Raw genomic sequence first — 21,598 nt, forward strand, 5'->3', positions numbered from 1 at the left:
CCACTGCTCTTTGACCCAGTATTTCAACTTTGGGGAATTTATCCTAGACCTACACTTGCATATGTGTAAGTTAACAAATTTTATCTATTGCAGTATTATTTGTAATAGCAAAAGACTGGAAACAACCTGAATGTCCATCAGTAAGAGACTGGTTAAGTAACTTTTTAAACAATGGAATACTATACAGCAATGAAAACAGACCGTGACTACATGCAACAACATAGTGAGAAAGAAGAAGTGGGATACAAAAGAACATTTACACTATGATTCTCTTTGTATAAAGATTAAAATCTGTTAAGGTAAAAACTAAACTATATTGTTAGAGGTGTTTACATAAGTTGGAAAACTATAAAGAAAATGAGGACATAATTACTGAAAAAGTTAAGATAGTGTTACTTCTAGAGAGAGGGAAGGGATTTGGGGGATACTTCTGTAGTGCTGGCAACGTTTTATTTTTTGACCTGGTTGGTGGTTACATAAGTGTTCACTTTATAATTATTTTTTAAACTGTACATAAGTGGTTCATGCAGTCTTTTGTATGAATGAGGTCTCTCATGATGTTAAACTATCACAGTCCATCCAAACAGTGGAATACTATATAGTCATTAAAAAGAACAAAACAGCTCTATATGCATGGACATGGGATGGATTTAGGGGGAAAAAACAACCAAAGTGAAGTGCAATGTGTTTAGTATTCTACTTTCTGGGTGAAATTTAAAAAAGACCATGTCTGCCTCTATGTCTTTGTCTGCTTAGACTATCTCTAGAAAAATACCCAAGAATCAGGTAACAGGGAACTGGACAGTTGTTTCCCTTTTTGTACCTTATGGATTTCATACCATGTGTATATATTACCTATTCAAAAAATAAAGTAATTTAAAAAACTGTTTCACTTCTCATTCCCTGGAACACCTAAGATTTTTGGTCTGAAACCAATTTCTTGCCCACGAGAAATGCGAACCACAAGCCAACTTGATGCTCCTGGGGACCTCCAGCAAGTTGGGGACCCTCTCTGGTCCCGTTTCCTCTGCTGCAGAAGGAGGCCAGGCCTGTGCTCCCCTGAGGTCCTGTCGCTACCCAGTCCCTGCTGTCCTGTCTCCTCTCCCCTCCCTTATCCTCCCCTCCCACCACCCCCGCCCCGTTCGCTCTTTCATTGCCTCACTTCTCTCTACTCCCTTCTTTGACTCTTTCTCCTTTTATTTTCCTTTCTATTCCTCTCCAGTTCTGGCTGCCTTTCCCCTCTCTGCCCTTCCTTGCTCTCCCCATATTTGGCTTCTCTTCCTCTGCCTCTTTCCCCTGCCCTAGGATCCAGCCCTTCCTAGAGCCCCAGAAAGCAGGTTCATGCCCCAGCTCTCCACTCACAGGTTGTGTGACCCTGGGCGAGTCACTGACCTCTTGGGCCTCAGTGTAACAGACGGTTGTCCTGGTTACGTGAGATCACAAGGGTGGAAGCACTCAGCACAGTGCTGGGCACTCAGAAAATAATTTCCCCCCCTTTTAAAAAATTTTTTAATTTTTAAAATGTTTTATTTTTGGCTGTGTTGGGTCTTCGTTGCTGCGCGTGGGTTTTCTCTAGTTGTGGTGAGCAGGGGTTACTCTTCATTGCGGTGCGCAGGCTTCTCAATGCAGTGCAGAGCATGGGCTCTAGGTGCGCGGACTTCTGGAGTTGTGGCACGCAGGCTCAGTAGTTGTGGTGCACAGGCCTAGCTGATCTACGGCATGTGGGATCTTCCCGGACCAGGGCTCGAACCCGTGTCCCCTGCATTGGCAGGCAGATTCTTAACCACTGTGCCACCAGGGAGGTCCCTGTTGCCCCTTTTTAAGGAGCTGTTAGCCGTGGGGTTGTGGATTTTCAAACCTTCTCGGCTCTGCTCAGAATTGCTTAGAATCTGGGTCCTACTATTCCAAAGGCTTAGGATAACATCAGTTCCCTAGGAATTGGAATCTCGGGAAGAGGCCTCTGGTGTACTTTGGGAGGAGGGGCAGTGGGAGGAAGGATGGGAAGGACTTGCTGTGTGAATGGACACAGGATGCTGGAGCTGCACAGAAAGTGGGAGTCGGTTCTGCCCATTTCCATAGATTTGGGGTCCTGGGCCTTTTATGGGTTTCCTTACCCAGGCCCCTTGGGCTTGACCAGACTTGGGACAGTGGAATCTCTTTCTTCTCCTGAGGCCCCTTGAGACTTAGGGCTCAGGAACACAGAGTCGACCTGGTCTGCTCCCTGTGTCCACGGAGGGCAGCACCACACTCCCTGCTTATAACCAGCAAAGGCTCCGCAGTCCCCCCTGGATACCCACCAGGCTCCTGGGCTTGGGACTCAAGGCTCTTTGCCTTCCTGCCCTGTCTTGCTGCCAGCCACAAGGAGGGCAGCGCACTGTTCCCTCGTTCTCTCCCAACTCCTTGCCTTTGCTCAGGCTGGTCCCTCAGCCGGACATGCTCTCTCCCTCACACGCTTTCCTACCTGTGGCCCTGACCTGATTAACTGTTCACTAATGCACCTGGTGCCTCTTGTGCCCCTGCCTCCCAGAAGGACCATGCCGTCTGCACACATGTGTGTTCTCTCTGCAGGCCTGTGAGCTCCTGGAGGCCCAGGGCATGCTTCCTTCATGTCTGTGTCCCCTTGCCAGGCCAGCACATGGGAAACCCTCAATAAAAAGTTAGTGATTAGGGGCTTCCCTGGTGGCGCAGCGGTTAAGAATCCGCCTGCCAATGCAGGGGACAGGGGTTTGAGCCCTGGTCCGGGAAGATCCCACATGCTGCGGAGCAACTGAGCCCACGTGTCACAACTACCGAAGCCCACGCACCTAGAGCCCGCGCACAGCAACGAAGACCCAGTGCAGCCAAAAATAAATAAATAAATTAATTTTTTAAAAAAGATTAAATGAATGAATAAGTACATAAATAAGCATATAAACGAAACAAACCAAGATAAGAAGGAATGAGTGAAAGAATGAATGAACACATCAAGCAAGACCTGGTTCTCATGCAGTAGAGCCATCCCCACACACAGCCAGTCAGCTGGGACTAGACCTTCTTTTTCTTTTTTTTTTTAAATTAATTTATTTTATCTTTGGTTGTGTTGGGTCTTCGTTGCAGTGCGCGGGCTTCTCATTGCGGTGGCTTCTCTTGTTGCGGAGCATGGGCTCTAGGCCCATGGGCTTCAGTAGTTGTGGCACATGGGCTTCAGTAGTTGTGGCGTGTGGGCTCAGCAGTTGTCGCTCGCGGGCTCTAGAGCGCAGGCTCAGTAGTTGTGGCGCACGGGCCTAGTTGCTCTGTGGCATGTGGGATCTTCCCAGACCAGGGCTTGAACCAGTGTCCCCTGCATTGGCAGGCAGATTCTTAACCACTGTGCCACCAGGGAAGTCCCTAAGCCTTCTTGATGGGAAAGTGGGGACAGGGATGGAGCTGATGCCAAGTCAGCCCGCCTCTCCCCTCCTCTTGGGGAGGAACCTTGGTCAGGTACCTAGGGAGTCCTGAGGGCCAGTGATGTGGACCCCTTGGAGAGTCCCAAGTGTGGGTGCAAAAAATCAGTGAAGATGTAGGTGAAATAGATCTAATGGTGAACCCAGACCTGTGAATCCCTGGTCTTTGCTGCAAGTAAAGAAACACTTGGGCGTCTGGGATTCCACTGACAGGAAGGAGGCTGGCTAGTCTTAGTGGGAAGGGGATATAAAGCAAAGGGTTAGACTACACAGGGGAGGAAACTGAATGCTCAAGAAGTTCTTCCCCAAGAGAAGAGGACTCACCAGAAATCAATGGATCAAAAAATGTCTCTGGGCTTCCCTGGTGGCGCAGTGTTTGAGAGTCCGCCTGCCGATGCAGGGGACACGGGTTCGTGCCCCGGTCCGGGAAGATCCCACATGCCGCGGAGCGGCTAGGCCCGTGAGCCATGGCCGCTGAGCCTGCGCGTCCGGAGCCTGTGCTCCACAACGGGAAAGGCCACAACAGTGAGAGGCCCACGTACCACCAAAAAAAAAAAAAAAATGTCTCTATTCATCCTTCTGCCCTCCAGACTAGATCAGGAATTCCCTGAAGGCAGGGATCTTGTCCAGTATCTTTCTCTTCTCCCAGCGCTCAGCATAAAGCCTGGAACTCAATTAATATTGGCAGGATACATGGATGGATGGATGGATGAATGGATGGATGGAGAAGTGGATGGATGGATGGATGGATGGATGGATGAGTGGATGGATGGATAGGTGAATGAAAAGGACCAATGGATGAAGAGATTGATAGCTGAACATCAAGTGGATAAACAGATGGAAATATGGGTGAATAACAGATGGATGGGCTGATATACGAACATATAGATGGCTACTTGGACAAGTAGATAAACAAATGGGTGGGTGGATGACAGACTAACAGATAAATGGATGAACGAATGCACAGTTGGATAAACTGGTAGACAAATGTGTGACTGGCTTTGTGGGGGGATAGATGGATCGACAAACAGACAGATAAACAAATGGATGGGAAAATAGATGGATGGATGGACAGACAGGAAAAGTCTGTAAACTTGGAAGACTAGATTGATATTAAGGCATTGTTAAGGGGAGGGGACACTGAGAAATCTAGGCTGGGAGTAGAGCACCTAGGGGTTTGGAAGAAGCGGTGGTCCTTAGGAAGCTGGGAGGGGAGGGTGTAAGAACCCTTCTGGTGGAAGGGAAGCTGGTGGAGGGAAGGGGAAAGCGGTGCTGTGCTGAGGACCCTGCCCGGGAGCCCAGCCCCAGGCTGGATAGAACCCAGGGGTTGTGCCACCTACGGGCCCAGGAAGAGCCAGGCCTGGCACTCTGCTGGATCAGAGCCCTCAGACAACCAGGCTGACCCCAGAAAGCAGAGACCGCAAGAGGTCACCCACCCTTAACAGCTCTGACCCCAAGGAAGTGACTGTTGGCCACGTGGGGGTCTCAAGAGAAGCAGGTATTTGTGGGGTTAGGGGTTAGAGGTTAGAGAGCCTCTGCAGGGCCCGGGTGCAGGAAAGGCCTCCGGTGGTGGAGGCAGCCTTCCTCCCTCCCACTCTTCCTCCCACCCTAGCCCTCAAGGCCGCCCCTCACAGTCCCAGCTTCCTCTGGGCAGGGGGCCTGGCCCCCATGGCCTCCCAGGCCAGCCCCTGGAGCACCACCTGCCCCAGCCGGCCAGAGACTTCCTGTAGCGCAAGAGATTTATGCAAACGGGCTGGGGTGGTGATGTCACCCCAAGGGGACTATCTCCCAGCGGCAGGCCTTCGATAAAATCAGGAACTTGCGCTGGCCCTGCAATGTCAAGGGAGGGGGCTCACCCAGGGCTCCTGTAGCTCAAGGGGCAGGCCTGAGCCCTGTACCCGCCCTGAGTCCGTCCAGCCCCCGACGGGGCACCCCATCCCCAGGGGCTCCGCACTGGCCCCCACCAAGGCAGGGGACCTGACCGGCTCGGAGCTCGGCTGGATGTTACAGGCGTGCAAAATGGAAGGGTTTCCCCTCGTCCCCCCTGTGAGTATTGGGGCTCCTCCACCAGCCCAACCTGTGGCCCTCGGACGCCCACCCGCCTGCCTGCCAGCCCGCCGGCTGCCCTCCCACTATCAGTGGGAAGTTGGTGTTTCCTCCCTGGAGCTCCCGGCCTGAGACCCAGCAAGGGGGCCATTGGCTTTCTCGGAGCGTGCCCTGGCGGGCTGAGGGCTGAGCCCATGGTGGAGCTGTGATCGGTGGGGCCTGAACGGTTATTTATAGATGGGGCTCGGGTGGCAGGCCGGAGCTCCACGGCAGGGTGCAGGGCTGAGGATGGTGAGGGTGGCGGCAGGGAGGTGGTGGCGGAGGAAATGGGGAGACTGGTGTGGGGGGGGATGCCAGTCCCCAGGACGGTACGGGCTTGAGGGCAGGCGGCAAGAGGCCAGAGGTGGCCTGGGTGCTTCTGGAGACTGAGGCTGCCTTAAGCCTGGGTCCCCACCAGCCAGCCTGGGGCCTGGTACAGAGGACACGGTTGTTGCCCCAAGGGTCTGGGGCTTGGGCCCTGGGCCCTGAGTGGCAGAGGCAGGGGTCGGGGCAGGCGCTGGGCCGGAGCAGTGAGGGGAGCAGAGGCTAGCCACGCAGTTAGGGGTGGGCTCTGGCTGGGGATCAGGGAGTGGAGGGCAGGGGCTGGTGCTGGGGACACCCCGGGGCTGAGATTGGGGCTGGGGTGGGAGCTGGGGGAGGTCAAGGGGGAGCCTGGAGTGGGGGCAGGGCTGAGGCTGGAGGTGAAGAAGCAGGAGTCCCGGGGGACCCCGGGGAGGGAAGGGCAGCCGTCTGGGGCAGACCCCCTCTGCTGCTGCCCTCAGTGACAGTTGCAGCCTTCGGCAGGTGTCAGACCCGGGCCCTCTGAGAGGACCCCTCTCCCTTTTCCTACCCTGACCCAACTCAGCAGGGGTGGGGAGCCCTGGGGGGAGACGGGAAGGGCTTGGCAGGACCTGCCCACCTGACTCAGCTTTCCCGGCCTGGAGGCAGCTCCCTTCCCCCCGCCCCACCCCAGCGGGGCCTCAGAGCCTGGGGGAGGCACCCCGGGCTTGACATCCCGCTGTGGGGTTGCGCTGCCTCCAAGCCCAGTGCCAGGCTCCTCCCTGGGTCGGACTCAGAACCAGCCAGCCCTTCGGCACCTGGCCCTGGCCCACCCTCCCCCGACCTGGGGGCCAGCAGTGGTGACAGAGGTGGTCCCGAGGAGGACCAGCCCTGCCTCCAGAAAGCCACAGGCCCTGGGGTTTGGCCACCCTGTCTCTGACCCTTGACCTCTGAATCCCTGAACTCCAGCTAGAGCGGGGCAGGAGGCACATCCCCTTGGGCTCCCACACCGCGCCCCAGCCCAGGGGCTACTCAGAGTGGGTCCTTGGAGGGTGGGCTACCAAGGCAGCCCTGGTTGCCGAACCAAGCCCTGAGGGCCGGAGTTACTGTTGTGCAATCCTCGGGCTCACACTGTGTGGGCGAGGAAAGGCCTGATGACTGCTGGGAAGCCTCCGGGAGCATTCCCTATGCCAGTGGGGGGGGGGGGGGGAAGACCAGGGAGCATCCCAGGGAGCGTGTCAGGAGGAGGGGGGAGGAGGGAGAGGCCCCCAAACCTGCCCCTGCCTGGGTGAGTCCTGTAAATTCCATCAGTGTGAAAGGCCACTGCTAATGGTGGTGGCCCTGGGCACCGGCTAAGAGAGAGAGTGGGTGTCAGGGCGGGGCTGTAGCAGGACGACAAGCGTGTGTGCCGTGGCGTGAGTGTGTAGGTGGAGTGAGAGTGACCGAGGAAGGGTGTGGGTATGAGTGTGTGGGTTAATGCATTTGCAGGCAAGTGGGTGGATACGTGTGTTAATCCCAGTGACGCTGCGTGTGCCTACAGGTGGGTGCATAATGGGGTGTGTGTGTGTGACGACAAGCGTGTGTAAGTGTGAGTGACCCCCAGAGCGAGTGTGAGGGCTGTGAGTGGACGGGGGGGTGAGAGTTCGCATGTAAGAGTGTGGGTAGAAGTGTGTCACGGGGAGTATGTATGTGTTTGGGGGGTGTAGGCATATCAGTGTGACCGTGAGAGGGTGCGTGCGTGTGGCTGGGACCCGGGCACACGCTAGAATGTGAGTATGAGTATGAGTGTGAGGTGACGGGCTGTCCTCTCAGACCTGGTCCTCTTTTGACCTCTGACCTCCAGGGTCCCTGTCACCCCCTTTCTGCAGGAGCCAAGGCTCTTGCTCCCCTGGGTCCCCCTCTACCTCTCTCTATGGCCTCTCCCAGTTCCAAGCAGAGAGAGGGCTGTAAGCCTGATACAGACGGTCTCCCGGCCACATTCCCAGCCCTGACACCCTCCTCTCTCAGCAGCCATCGGAAGATCTAGTTCCCTATGACACGGATCTCTACCAACGCCAAACGCACGAATATTACCCCTATCTCAGCAGTGATGGAGAGAGCCACAGCGGTGAGTACCGGGCCCCGGCCCAGCCCCACTTCCCCAGCCTGGCCTGCGCGCCCAAGCACGGCTGGGTTCCGGGGAGAAGGGAAAGAAGCCTCATTCCCAGGGCTTCTTTGGAACTCTGAGAATCAGATCCAGTTAGCTCTTGGGGATGTGAATTCACTATCCTGACCCCCGACAGTCCTGCTTCCCAACACCCCACACCCCCAGCCTGCATTTATGGGGCACCCTTGGTGTATCCAGGCACGGGTTAGCTTCTTCTACATCTATCTTCTTGTCCAACCCTTTTGGCCTTTTTACACACGAGGAAACAAGCTAAGCAGCTACGGGACTTGTACAAGGTGGCACAGCTGGTCAGGGGGCTCCAGCTCTGTCGGTCTGCTCCAGGCCCAGTGCTTTTCCACCTTCCCCTCCCCCAATTCCCCGTCTTCCTCTCCGTTCTTGTCTCACATACACACACTAACCCCTCATCTCCTTGCTGGGGCAGCCCCGCTCCCTGCTGTGTGTGGCTAGCAGAATTTGTCTATTGACATTTGGGCTGGATAATGCTATGTTGTGAGGCCTGTCTTGTGCATTGTAGGATATCTGGCAGCATCTCTGGCTTCCACCCACTAGATGCCAGCAGTACTGCCAATCATGACAACCAAAAATGTCTCCGGCATTGCCAAGTGTCCCCTGGGGGGGCAGAACCGCTCCTATGTGAGAGCTGCTGAGCTGAAGGAAAGGCTCTGAGGACTCCCTCATTCAGTAGGGGCTGAAGACCCCAGTCTGTTCGGGGCGGGGGCGAGGATGGGGCCTGGGCCAGGGGCGTTTTCCATCTGGGCCTAACTGTGCTCCCCCAAGGCTCAGCCTTGTTCCTGAAGCAAATTCAGGGGAGGAGAGAGAGGCCTTCAACGCCTGGGACCTGGGCAGGGAGATAAGAGAGGTTACCTGAGGTGGATCTTGGTATAGCGATGAGACATCTCTGAACCAAAGGCCAGGTGGCCTAGTTAATGGGTCTTCACTGGAGGATTCTTCGGGGGGTCTGAGACCTGGGCAGGCCAGACACTGGGGTTTCTGCAGTCCCAGAGGGACAGGTGTGCTATGTGCCACAGCTGAGGAAGGTTTCACACCTGAGGGCCACACCTGGGAGCCATTCACACCTCCATTCTGCTGGCATATCTATGGCCGTTTAAACCTGACGGCCACACCCAGAGATGCCATTTGTGGTGAGTCCTTATTTAGGGCCCTCACATCCAGATGCCAAACCTTGCGAACGGTTTCAACTGGAACTCACACCTGACAACTACTATAAAGACTATACCTAGAAGCCGTGTCTTGGGAGTAGGTGGTGGATGTACTTCAAGGTCATATATGGGAACACACAGGCTTCTTTCAGAGCTCTAGGGCTAGAAAGTCTTTAAAAATACCCTTTTTCTCATCCGTTTAAGCTTGTTTATAATTCTACAAGAAATGCATCCTCTCTGTGGAAAATCCAGACAATTTAGAGAGTGTCCCTCATCCAACTCTATCCCCAGATCCCCCCGCTGCCAGGGTCAAGGGCTGGGTCTCCCTGATCCAGAAACCTGCGCACACACCCTTCCACCAAGCAGTTCGGGACCAGAGAAAGTCCCTGTTTGAGGACTGGCGCCCCCTGGTGGCTTCAGGCAGCAGGACAGCTCGGGTCCCAGCAAGCTCAGGGCTACTTCTGACCCCTTCCAGCATTAGGGATCCTTTCTCCTCTGGCCTGACCCCTTCGCGGTTTCATTGGGTTTGGGTGCATTTCTTTTGGGTCTATTGAAGCCTCATTTTCTCCTCCTGTGATATGGGTGTGCTATGGGTTTATATATCTAGAAACCAGCTAGGCCTGGGGTGGGCTGATGGAGTGAGCACTTTAGAGAAAGCCAGTGCTTTCCTGGCTCAGTGACCAGGCAGATCCCTTATATCTGGGGTGGGGCTCTAGGAGTGACTCCTAATTGGATGTGTGAGCTCCCCATTTGGGTCCTTCAGACCCAAACCCTTCATAGACTCCTTCAGTGTCCCCAGGTGTTCTGGTCCCTATTCACAACCCCCGCCTCCCCGCCACACCCCTGCCATCACGGCCCACCGGGCCATCTGTTCTGTCCCTTCTTAATATCTTTTGGAAGGTATTCTCTGAAGACTCAAGAGTAGAGACACCCGCACATTCTTCCACCTGTTCCTGCACGTCCTCTGCATCTGTATTTTTAGGTGGTGAGGCTTAGTGAAAAGGCACTGGGGCCAGACCTGGGTCTAATCCTGGCTCCATCACTCACTAGTGTGTAACCTTGGAGCAAGTGACTTAACCCCTCTAAGCCCCTGTTTCTTCATCTATAAAACTGAGGTCATGAAAACACTCCACAGAGTTGCAATGATTAAATGAGGTTAACACATGTAATATATGAGGTAATATACTGAGTACAAGGCCCAGTAAACTTTCAGGACATAGTATGTTAGCTTTACTGAATCCCCCCAGGCGGAAGGGATGAAGCAGCTGAGAGAGTAGAGAAGCACAGAAGGTTCTGTGACAGATCAAGTGGGTCATTTTCCAATGCCCCAGATGACAGCCAGCCAGGCACCCACTCATCCATCCATCCACTCCCCTCCCACCCACCAGCCACCCACCCATTCTTCCAACACTTATTGTCCAATCCACTTGTCCACTCATCCCCTCATTTGTCCATCCACCAAATAACCTCTGATTATATGCCATTCGCCAGAAACTGTTCTAGGCACTGGAGGTTCCATGATGAGCAGGCCAGGCAAGGCCACTGCCCTTGTAGAGCTTACAGTCCAGTGAGGGAGAGAGACAGTGAAAAATCAAACTAACAGACATGTACTAATAAGTCCTATGGAAAGTAGAGTAACGTGATTCGGAGTGTCTAGGTGGGGGACACTTTAACTGGGTGGTCAAGGAAGGCCTGTGAGGAGGTGGCAGCTGAGTGGAAATCTGAGTGCAGGGAAGGAACATGAATGTCAAGGCAGGTAGGGACAGGTGTTCTAGGGAGAGAGAACAGCAAGTGCAAGAGCAGGAGGGACCTCCCCCGAGGACCAGAGTGGCCAGTGAGCACAGGGGGGCAGAAACAAAATGAAGCCAGAGGGGTCTGCAGGGGGCAGATCACCCAGGGCGTGATGGCCGTGGCAGAAGTTTGGGTTTTATCCTGCATCTAATGGGAAGCCATTGGAGGGTTCTGAGCAGGGAAATGACATGATCTGAATAATCTTTGTGTGTGTGTGTGTGTGTGTGTGTGTGGTAAAAATCTAAATAAATTGTGTTTAATTTTAATTATTAAAACAAGAAATACCCATTGCAAACAATTTTAAAATACAACAGCATAGCAAGTGAAATATTAGCCTCTTCCCGTTCTTATTCTTCCCTGACAGCACCTTGGTCTATCCTTGCAGATATTTTATTTGACATGTATAATCCTGTATGTTTGTAAGTGTATACGTCCACATGTGCATATTCTATCCGTTCAAAAGTGGACTGTAGTGTCATACTGTTCTGCAATCTGCTACTTTTTACATAAACTTATCATAGTCATTCCTCCATGGCATACATAACAACCAGAGATAGATAAAAGCTATTTCTCTAGTCTTTCTATTACAGGGCTATGTAAGTGTATATATGAAGATTTGAAATAGAGACTTAGAACAGCCTTTATTTATTCATTCACATACATTTATTGAGTACTTTCTATATGCTAGGTGGAGATGAATCTAGCTTGATTTTTTACTTTGAGGCATCTGTTCACTTGTACTATGAAAGATGAGAACTTGACTTTCTAGGTATTTATAACACACACACACACACTCACACTCACACTTCTCCACATATACCAAGATACTTATAGTAACTTTTTCCCTTCTTTATCATTTTATTACTGTAATGGGCATACAACGTAAGTGTATAAGTGTAAGGTGTGACAGCATAATGACCTCACACACATGTACATTGTGAAATGATTACCACATAAGTTTAGTTAACATCCATCACCTCATATACTTACAAAAGAATTTTTTTCCCCTTGTAATGAGAACTTTTAGGCGAAACTCTCTTGACTTTCAAAGTTGCCACACAGCAGTGTTAACTATAGTCATCGTGTACACAACATCCCCACCCAACACCTGGAAGTTTGTACCTTAGACCACCATCACCCAATTTCCCCTGTCCCTCTCCCCACCACTACTTCTGGCAACCACAAATCTGATCTCTTTCTCTGAATTTAGCTTTTTCTTTAGATTCCACCTATAAGTGAGATCATACAGTGTTTGTCTTCCTCTGTATTCTAACTTTTGTTAAATCAGTATCTGAATTTTCCATTATTAGGACCATGTGAATATTACTCACAGCTGAGCCACATGGCGTACTTTGATTACCTGTACTTTCTCGTCGCTGTGTTTCTGAGGGTCAGTGTAGCAGGGAGATGGAGACCTCACGCTGCAACCAGGCTGCTGGGAGTCACACCCCAACTCCTCACTACTGGGTGGGGTGACCTGGGGCAAGACATCTCACCCCTCTGTGCCCCAACTTCTTCTTTCTTTTTATAAATTTATTTATTTATTTTTGGCTGGGTTGGGTCTTCGTTGCTGGGCGTGGGTTTTCTCTAGTTGCCACGAGGGGGGCTACTCTTCATTGCAGTGCGCAGGCTTCTCATTGCGGTGGCTTCTCTTTTTGCGGAGCTCCGGCTCAGGCACACAGGCTTCAGTAGTTGTGGCACACAGACTCAGTAGTTGTGGCTCACGGGCTCTAGGGCACAGGTTCAGTAGTTGTGGCGTACGGGCTTAGTTGCTCCGCGGCACGTGGGATCTTCCCGGACCAGGGCTCGAACCCATGTCTCCTGCGTTGGCAGGCGGATTCTTAACCACTGCGCCACCAGGGAAGTCCTTCAACTTCTTCTTAATGATACCTACTTCACAGGATTGCTGTAAGGAAGGAATGAGTTACTACAGTTAAAATGCTTAGAACAGTGAACACTATATAAGGATTTATTGCTCTTCTCATTATACTCTCCTAAGAAAGGATGTATGGGAGGTAAGGTTTTGTTCTTGTTGTTTGTTTTACCTGGTGTCTTTATGCTCTCACTTGATTAACAGTAGTTTGGCTGTGTACAGAAATCTAAGTTGAAAATCATTTTTTTTCTCACTGAAATTGAAAGCATTTCTCTACTGTCCTCTGGTTACTAGAGTTTTTCTTAGGAAATCTGATGTCATTCTATGTCCTCTTTTTGAATGTAACCATTTTTGGTGATTTTTTTGTTTTTTGGTTTTTTTTTTTTCTGTTTGGTTTTGTTTTGTCTCTCTGGAAGTTTTCAGTATCTTCTCCCAATACCTAGTGGTTCCACTGAATAAGCTTTTAAAAAGATCACTCTGGCTGCTGTGTGGAGAGTAGATGGAGAGGAGACAAGAGTAGGAACGGGGGGAAAGCACAGTAGAAAACCACTGGAATAATCCAGGCGAGAGATGACGGTGGCTTGGACAAGGGTGGTGGCGAGAGAGACAGAAAGGAGCAGACAGGGACTTCCCTGGCGGTCCAGTGGTTAGGACTCTGTGCTCTCGCTGCTGAGAGCCCAGGTTCGATCCCTGGTTGGGGAACTAAAATCCCACAAGCCACACAGCGTGGCCAAAAAAAAAGAAAAGGAAAAAAAGGAAAGGAGCAGACAGATTTAGGATAGATTCTGAAGGTAGAGCTCACAGAATTTGCTATTTATTATTATTATTTTTAAACTGTGATAAAATGCACATAATTTAAAATTTACTATCTTAACCATTTTCAAATGTACAGTTCAGTGGCATTAAGAACATTCACATTGTTGCGCAACCGTCACCACCATCCATCCCCAGAACTCTTTTCATCTTGCAAAACTGACACTCTGTACCAATTAGACAATAACTCCCCATTGCCCCCTCCCCTCAGACCCTGGCAACCACCATTCTACTTTCTGTTTCTATGAACTTGACTACAGTAACTACTTCATATTCATGGAATCATGCAGTATCTCTCTTTTTGTGACTGGCTTATTTTACTGAGCATATAATATCCTCAAGGTTCATCGACGTTGCAGCATAGGTCAGAATTTCCTTCCTTTTTAAAGCTGGATAATATTCCATCATACGTTTATACCACATTTTGTTTATCCATCCATCTCTTGATGGACACGTGACTTGCTTCTACCTTTTGGCTATTGTGAGCAATGCTGCTGTGAACATGGGTATAAAAATATCTTTTTGAGATCCTGCTTTCAGTTCTTTTGGGATATATACCCAGAAGTGGAACTGTTGGATTATAAGGTAATTCTATTTTTAATTTTTTGAGGACCCACCATACTGTTTTCCATAGTGGCTGCACCATTTTACATTCCTACCAACACTGCACAGGGATTCCATTTCTCCACATCCTTGCCAACACTTGTTATTTTCTGTTTTCTTTTGTGTGTGTGTGGTACGCGGGCTCTCACTGCTGTGGCCTCTCCCGTTGCGGAGCACAGGCTCCGGACGCGCAGGCTCAGCGGCCATGGCTCACGGGCCCAGCCGCTACGCGGCATGTGGGATCCTCCCGGACCGGGGCACGAACCCGCGTCCCCTGCATCGGCAGGCGGACTCTCAACTATTGCGCCACAGGGGAAGCCCCCTATTTTCTGTTTTTTAAACCATTTTTTAAATTGAAGTATAGATAATTTACAATGTTGTGTTAGTTTCAGATGTACAACAAAGTGATTCACTGAGTTATATATATTCTTTTTCAGATTCTTTTCCATTATAGGTTATTACAAGATATTGAATATAATTCTCTGCACTATACAGTAGGTCCTTGTTGTTCTGTTTTTTGATAGTAGCCATCCTAATGGGTGTGATAGGATTTGCTATTTGCAGTGGGATTGTTGAAGGAAATGGAGTTCCAAAGTATGACCCTTCTCTTGTCCTTCTATCTTTCCAAACACTTATTCATCTTTTCATACAATAGACCATCCACCAATTTATTCACATATTCATCTAATCATCCATTCATTCACCTTTCCAAGTGTTCTTCCTTCCCCCCACCAAACCCTCCATGCATCTCCCACTGACTTATACATCTAATAAATATATGCTAAGCATCTTTTACATGCCAGGCACATTGCTAGGTGCTGTAGAGTGAATAAAACACAGGTCCTATATCTTTGTAACAAGGGAAATAACTAAAACCTTAATAGTTAGGATACGATGTAGAAAGTAACAAGAAACATGAGACCCGGAACTCTCTGCTCTCTGGCCCTCAGTTTCCATATCTGAACAATTTGCAGGAGGGCTGGGCTTAAGGAGCCCTCGTCCACTGGTCTGTGATTTCCTGTGAAGGTTTTCTTCTCATCCCTTGCTTTCTTAATTCCTCATCTTCCTTCTCTTATCTTGATCTTACTTCTCCTTCCCTGGGGTGAGGCCTGGCTTCAGGCTGGGGTTTCTGCTCTGAGGAGAAAAGGTCAACTGAATGACACTTAAGGCTTGAATTTTGTGTGTGTGGCGGGGAGGGGGGCGGGGGGTTGTTTTAAATATCATTTTATTTTTGTCCTAGTGACATGCAGGTATTAGTGACACCAAAAAACTGAGTTAGAATAGGAATGTGTGGGCAGGACTTTGGTCCCAGATTGGGAGCTGGTTTACAGGGAGAAAGTGAAAGATTTTGGTAAATGGGTAATTGTTGGCTGGATGAATGAAGGTTCAATGATGGATGGGAAGGATGGATGGATGGATAATGGATGGATGGATTAAATGATGGATGATGAATGGGTGGATGATAGATGGATTATGGTTGGATGATGGATGGGTGGACGGATGGGTGATGGGTGGATGATGGATGGACGGATGGATGGGTGGAAGGACGGATGGATGGGTGGACGGATGGATGATGGTTGGATGATGGATGGGTGGATGGACGGATGGATGGGTGGATGGATGGATGATGGGTGGATGATGGATGGGTGGATGGATGGATGGATGGGTGGAAGGACGGATGGATGGGTGGATGATGGATGGGTGGATGGATGGATGATGGGTGGATGATGGATGGGTGGACGGATGGGTGATGGGTGGATGGATGGATGATGGGTGGATGACGGATGGGTGGATGGACGGATGATGAATAATGAATGAGGGGTAAATGACGGTAGACAGACAGATGGATAAGAGCAGCCTGTAAATTCTCTCTGTCACCAAGGGCCTTACTTAAAGCTTTCCTTAGCAGTCTTTTTCCTGAGAGGTGGTATGGCGTAGTGGTAAGAGTTTAGTTCCTGGAGTCATACATAGGTGGGTTTGGATCCTGACTCTACCAATGACTGTCTATGGACAAGGGACTTAATGCCTTTGAGTCACAGTTTCCTCATATGCAAAAGGAATATCATAATATAGTGGCCACCTTGTCAGAGCTAAGGTGAGGATTAAATGAGATAATGTGGATTAAGTACTTAGCATAGTGCCTGGTACATAAAAAACACATTAAAAGTTAACATTTATTGGTCACTTAATCAAATATTGATTGAGGCCTAGTACGTGTTGGGTGCCTAACAGGCTGTAGAAGGGAGGGTCCAGAGCTATCTCCAGATATGCAAAGCACACTACATTCTTTTGAGGAGCAGAGTTCATGCTAAAGGGGCAGAAGTTGCAGGATAGTCTGGGTGACCTCTTGAAGTGACAAAAAGGGATAAAGCAATGCATTCATGAGCAGTCATGCAGAAATGAGGTCCAAAGAGCCCAGGAGTGCTGACCTTTGCATTAGGATGGACTCCTGGCATTGTGTTCCTTCAGAGGGCCCCATCCTTGGAACGCCTCTGCCTACCAAACAGACAGCATTTATTACATAAATGCTAAGCCCTCAAATCAAGGGTAAAGGCAAGCTTTCCGTTGGGCTTTTTGAAACCTTAATTGTAGCCCAAGAGTCTCTGTTGCAGCTTTCAGGGGACCCTGGGGCAGGTTTCCAGAGCCTCAGTGAGCCAAGGAACCTCCTTAGGATCCTCTTAAAGGCCAGATTCCCAGGTCTCCTGTTGGCGCTGATGATTCCGTGGGTCTCCAGTGGGCTGGGGCTTTTCCAGCCCCCAAAGTGACTCCAACGAGGGTGTACTGAGACCTGCTATGGAAAGTGCTGGCCTCAGGCTGGGCCCACCAGAGTGAGCCCATGGGTCTCAGGAGGAGCTAGAACAGAAGTGGGGAGCAGGAGAGAAAGACAGAACACAGGGGCTCCCCAACCCAGAACTGGAGTAGGTGTGAGCATGTGGGGTTGGTGGGCAGGACACAGCATCCTATAACAATCTGGGCACTTCAGCCTGGGCAGGAGAAGGCAAAAATGGGAAGGGCCAGGAGTGGGGCCAGAGGGCAGCTCTACAGCTAAAGAGGAACCTGGATCCACTCACCAAATCCCAGGGCCCCAAAGAGCCCCTCGCTAAAAGACAAAGCGAACCCTCCCAGAGCAAGTGGAGAATTTCTGGGTCTTGTTAACTCACGGCAAGATGAAAGTACAAATTCAATGTTGCTGTGTTTTGTTTTCCCTTCAGATTTGGATAATTTTCTGAAGGAGAGTCAGAGTTCTTAAGAGGATAGGATTTACTCATTCATTCATTCATTCCAGAAATGTTTGTTCAGTGCCTACTGCGTCTAGGCACTGGGAATACAGAGGCGAACAAAACCAGTCCCTGCCCTCGGTGCAGCGCTAGGCCCCCAACTCCAGCCTCTGGGAGAAAGTGACAGCCAGGGCCCTCAAACTATTTCTCTGGGCCACAGGCTAAGGTGGCAGGGAGCAAGGGAAGATGAGGAACTCACACATATTAAAGCATCTGCTGTTTGCTCAAGTGCTGACTTAGGCTCTCTAAAGCGAGCATTAAACATTAATACTACTAATTACCATAATGACGATGATAGTTAATGTTCTACCGAGTCTTCTTTTGTGTCCTGTTCTGTTCTAAGTGCTTTACGGGCATTAGCTCATTTAATCCTCACAGCAAGCCTATGAGATGGGTGTAATTATTAGCTCCATCTCGCAACTGAGGCAACAGGCATAGAGAAGTAGAATGACCTGCCCGGTGTCGCTCAGGGCTAAGTGGCAGAGTCAGGATTCGAACCCAGCTCTGGCCAAATCATGTACTTTCTCTCTCCATGCGGCTTCACGGAGGTGGGAGCCTGGATTGTGGGTTCAAATGATTCCACACGTGGACTGGACCTCAGTAACCACTCAGTTGGGTCTCTGACTTTTGCAGTGGGGAATCAGAGGCTCAGGGAGATAAAATGTCTTGTCCAGGGTCACACAGCAAAGCCACCACAGAGCAAGATTCGAAAGTGAGTCTTCTGATAACCAGTGCAGAGCCAAAACAACACATGTCATTTCTTAGGGATGTGTGAGTATGTGTTTGTGAGAAAGAAACAGAAAGACACACACACACACACACACACACACACACACACACGTACACGCACACCAGGCAGGTGATGGTCCCCCTACGCGGCCCTGTGTTTGTCCTGGAGACGCCAACCTGGCTTAGCACCCTGTACACTCCCTCTTTGGACGCACGAGAAAATCCCTCTTGTCACTTTATCACCACATCTTCTTTTGGACCCCAGGAAGTCCTCAGACATGTGGCAGTTTTTGTTCCTGGAAATGGTGCCCAGAGAAACCGTGTTGAAGGCCGGCTCCAGTCCCAGGCAGGGCTCCCAGTGGCACGTAGCTATTCCCCAAACTCAAAGCCACCCTACCGCAGACTCTGAAAGCACCCACCAGGGAGTTTCTGGGAAAGCCTCGGGTCCCCGCATCTTTGCTGGAACACAGGTGGAGCTGCCCAAGGACATGGCCTTGAGGGAGCGGCACCGGGAGCCCAGACAAGTTCCGGCGTGTGAGGAATGTCAGCCCTGTGACTTTGCAGTCACACCTTGGCCACGTGACAAGGCTGTGAGCTGTGACGGTGGGCAGCCAGTCAGCTCAGGGACCGCGGCTGGGTCTTAAGGGGAGGAGAGGGGACTCAACATTCCCCAAGGGCTGGCTCTGGGCCTAGGAGGTTTTACAACTGTGAACTCATGTGTATCCTCCCGGTAACTATTAACCCCACTTTATAGGTGAGTCAACGGAGGCCAGAGGGGTCCATGCACGCGTTTGAGGTCACACACAAAGTAAACGGCAGAGCCAGGATTCGGACTCTTTGGCTCAAAAGCCTGCGTCCTTGTGATCGCACGCGTGGCAGGGTAGAACGGTTGTTGAGAACACAGCCTTTGCCTCGGACCTGGGTCCCAGCTCTGCCACGGATGAGGCCTTTGACTGCAGGCGTGCTATGTAGCCCCTCCAAGCCTCAGTATCCTCATCTATAGAATGGGGGTCGGAAAACAACAGGGTGGGGCGTGAGGTGATTAATGTCAACTTGCCGTCCAGCCTGGTCCGTGGCGATTATTATACGGTGACACGGGCCTGGCATTATTATTCTTTAATTAGCATAAACCTTTCCTGCCCTGCCCCCCAGACCATTACTGGGACTTCCACCCGCACCACATGCACAGCGAGTTCGAGACCTTCCCCGAGAACCACTTCACGGAGCTGCAGAGCGTGCAGGCCCCGCAGCTGCAGCAGCTCTACCGCCACATGGAGCTGGAGCAGATGCACGTGCTCGACACACCCATGGCGCCCACCCACGCCAGCCTTGGCCACCAGGTGCGTGCGGGGCCACCCGGCCTGGCCCAGCCCAGCCCGTGGCCTGCGGTGAGGCCGGCGCTTCGCAGGAAGCTGACGCGGGCTCTTACTCAACTCGGCTTCCTGCCTCACAGCGCCAACGGCGGCCAGAGCTTCAACGGCCGCCTCCTGACCCCCCGACTGACCCCGTGACCCCACACCCCTTATCTCCTCTCGCCCCACCATGGACAGAGCCCAGATCATCCCCGCGTCCCCACTGATCCTCCCGAGCCTGAAGGCCCGGCCCTGGGCACCTCCCGACCCCCATTCGCTGACCCCTCACGGATCCGGCACCCAAGTCCCTGTGCCCTGACCTCCACTGACCTCTACGGCCCCTCCTCCTCCCCAGCGACCCTAACCCCAGTCAGTGACCTCCACTGACCTTCACGACCCTCACGGACCTCCACCGCCTCTTGGTGCCCTTGCCACTCGCCTACACAACCCCGTTCGCTCCACTGCCTGACTCTCTAGCACCTCTTCCCCCCAGGGCTGCTGCCGGTCCGTGCGCTTCCTTCCCCGGGCCACGCCGCCCTGAACCAGGGAGATGCGTGGGAATTCAGGGGCCCCTTGTCCCCATAACCTGCCCCCTGTGTGGGGTGACCCCGCCTGACCTTCAAGGTGCCCAGCCTTCTCCCAAATCCCTCTGCCCCGCGCCAGCACCCCCTCTTCTCTCACGCAGTCGACCCCGACCTGGCAGCCCTGAGCTTTGAACTGCCCCTCAGTGACCTCAACCCTCCTTCCGCCGCCTTTCCAGGTCTCCTACCTGCCCCGGATGTGCCTCCCGTACCCCTCCCTGTCCCCGGCTCAGCCCAGCTCGGATGAGGAGGAGGGTGAGCGGCAGAGCCCCCCACTGGAGGTGTCTGACGGGGAGGCCGACGGCCTGGAGCCAGGGCCTGGCCTGCTGCACGGGGAGACAGGTAGGGGGCCCAGTCCCACCCCTGACCCAGCCTGGGCCCAGCCGTGACCCGGTCCGTCCGTGCGCCCCGTACCCACCGCGGCCAAGGCCGACGGACTCGGCAGTCAAGCCACAGAGCTGAGTGCGTGTGTATGGGTGTGTGTGTGTGTGTGTGTGTGTGTGTGTGTGTGCGCGCGCGCGCGCGCGCGCGCATGAGTGTTTGACGACATGTGTCTTCACGTGTGTTTAATGAGGGCGCCTGGGGCAGTCTGTCCCCGCGCACGTGTCTGAGCACGTGTGCCGAGGCCGAGCGTGGCAGTGGGTGTGCGCATGCTCGCTGGTGACCTTTCCCCAGAGACCACCCCGGGGGGTCCCACGTCAGGGGGAGGCGGACTGGGTCCCCGCGTGGGCGCTGACCACCTCCGGCCGCAGGCAGCAAGAAGAAGATCCGCCTGTACCAGTTCCTGCTGGACCTGCTGCGCAGTGGCGACATGAAGGACAGCATCTGGTGGGTGGACAAGGACAAGGGCACCTTCCAGTTCTCGTCCAAGCACAAGGAGGCGCTGGCGCACCGCTGGGGCATCCAGAAAGGCAACCGCAAGAAGATGACCTACCAGAAGATGGCCCGCGCGCTTCGCAACTACGGCAAGACGGGCGAGGTCAAGAAAGTCAAGAAGAAGCTCACCTACCAGTTCAGTGGGGAGGTGCTGGGCCGCGGGGGCCTGGCCGAGCGGCGCCACCCGCCCCACTGAGCCCAGGCCCGAGCCCGCCGGGCCGCCAGGCCTCCCCTCTGGCCATAGCATTAACCCCCCGCCCGGCCGGACACAGGGGGGAAGCTCCCAGGGGCCAGGGGCAGGACTGGGGCGGGCCAGGCCTCGCCTCCCCGCCCACCCCCTCCTCCTCCAAGCCCCGCCCACACCCCTGCTTCGCCTCCCACCAGGACTCCAGCCCCGGCTCCAGAAAGCCACCTGGGCGTCTGGCCCCAGCAAGGGTCAGCTTCCTTAGTACCAGGGGTGCTTCCTTGGGAGTTCGAAGTCATCGTATTTGTGTAAATTGAACCTTCCTCTTTAAGCATCCCTTTCTCTCCACACCTCTCCCCCATCAGCTTCCTCAGGAATACCAGTTATTAAAGTTATTCTCAGTGA

At 52.4% G+C, this 21,598-nt stretch overlaps 1 protein-coding gene across 2 annotated transcripts; it reads left to right on the plus strand.

The window, feature by feature from the left end:
* Positions 1–5,224: 5,224 nt before the first annotated feature.
* Positions 5,225–21,598, plus strand: SPI1 (Spi-1 proto-oncogene). Of its 2 annotated transcripts, none has more exons than XM_067749072.1 (5): positions 5,225–5,468; positions 7,794–7,893; positions 19,353–19,540; positions 20,313–20,475; positions 20,886–21,598. In XM_067749072.1, the coding sequence occupies exons 1-5, from the start codon at positions 5,424–5,426 to the stop codon at positions 21,203–21,205; spliced, it is 816 nt and encodes a 271-aa protein (XP_067605173.1). In that variant the 5' UTR covers positions 5,225–5,423; the 3' UTR covers positions 21,206–21,598. The 2 variants fall into 2 exon arrangements, with proteins under 2 accessions (XP_067605173.1, XP_067605174.1); XM_067749073.1 differs by having other exon boundaries at positions 7,797–7,893.

This window comes from Pseudorca crassidens, chromosome 9 (assembly GCF_039906515.1).
Source record: "Pseudorca crassidens isolate mPseCra1 chromosome 9, mPseCra1.hap1, whole genome shotgun sequence".
Lineage (NCBI taxonomy): Eukaryota > Metazoa > Chordata > Mammalia > Artiodactyla > Delphinidae > Pseudorca > Pseudorca crassidens.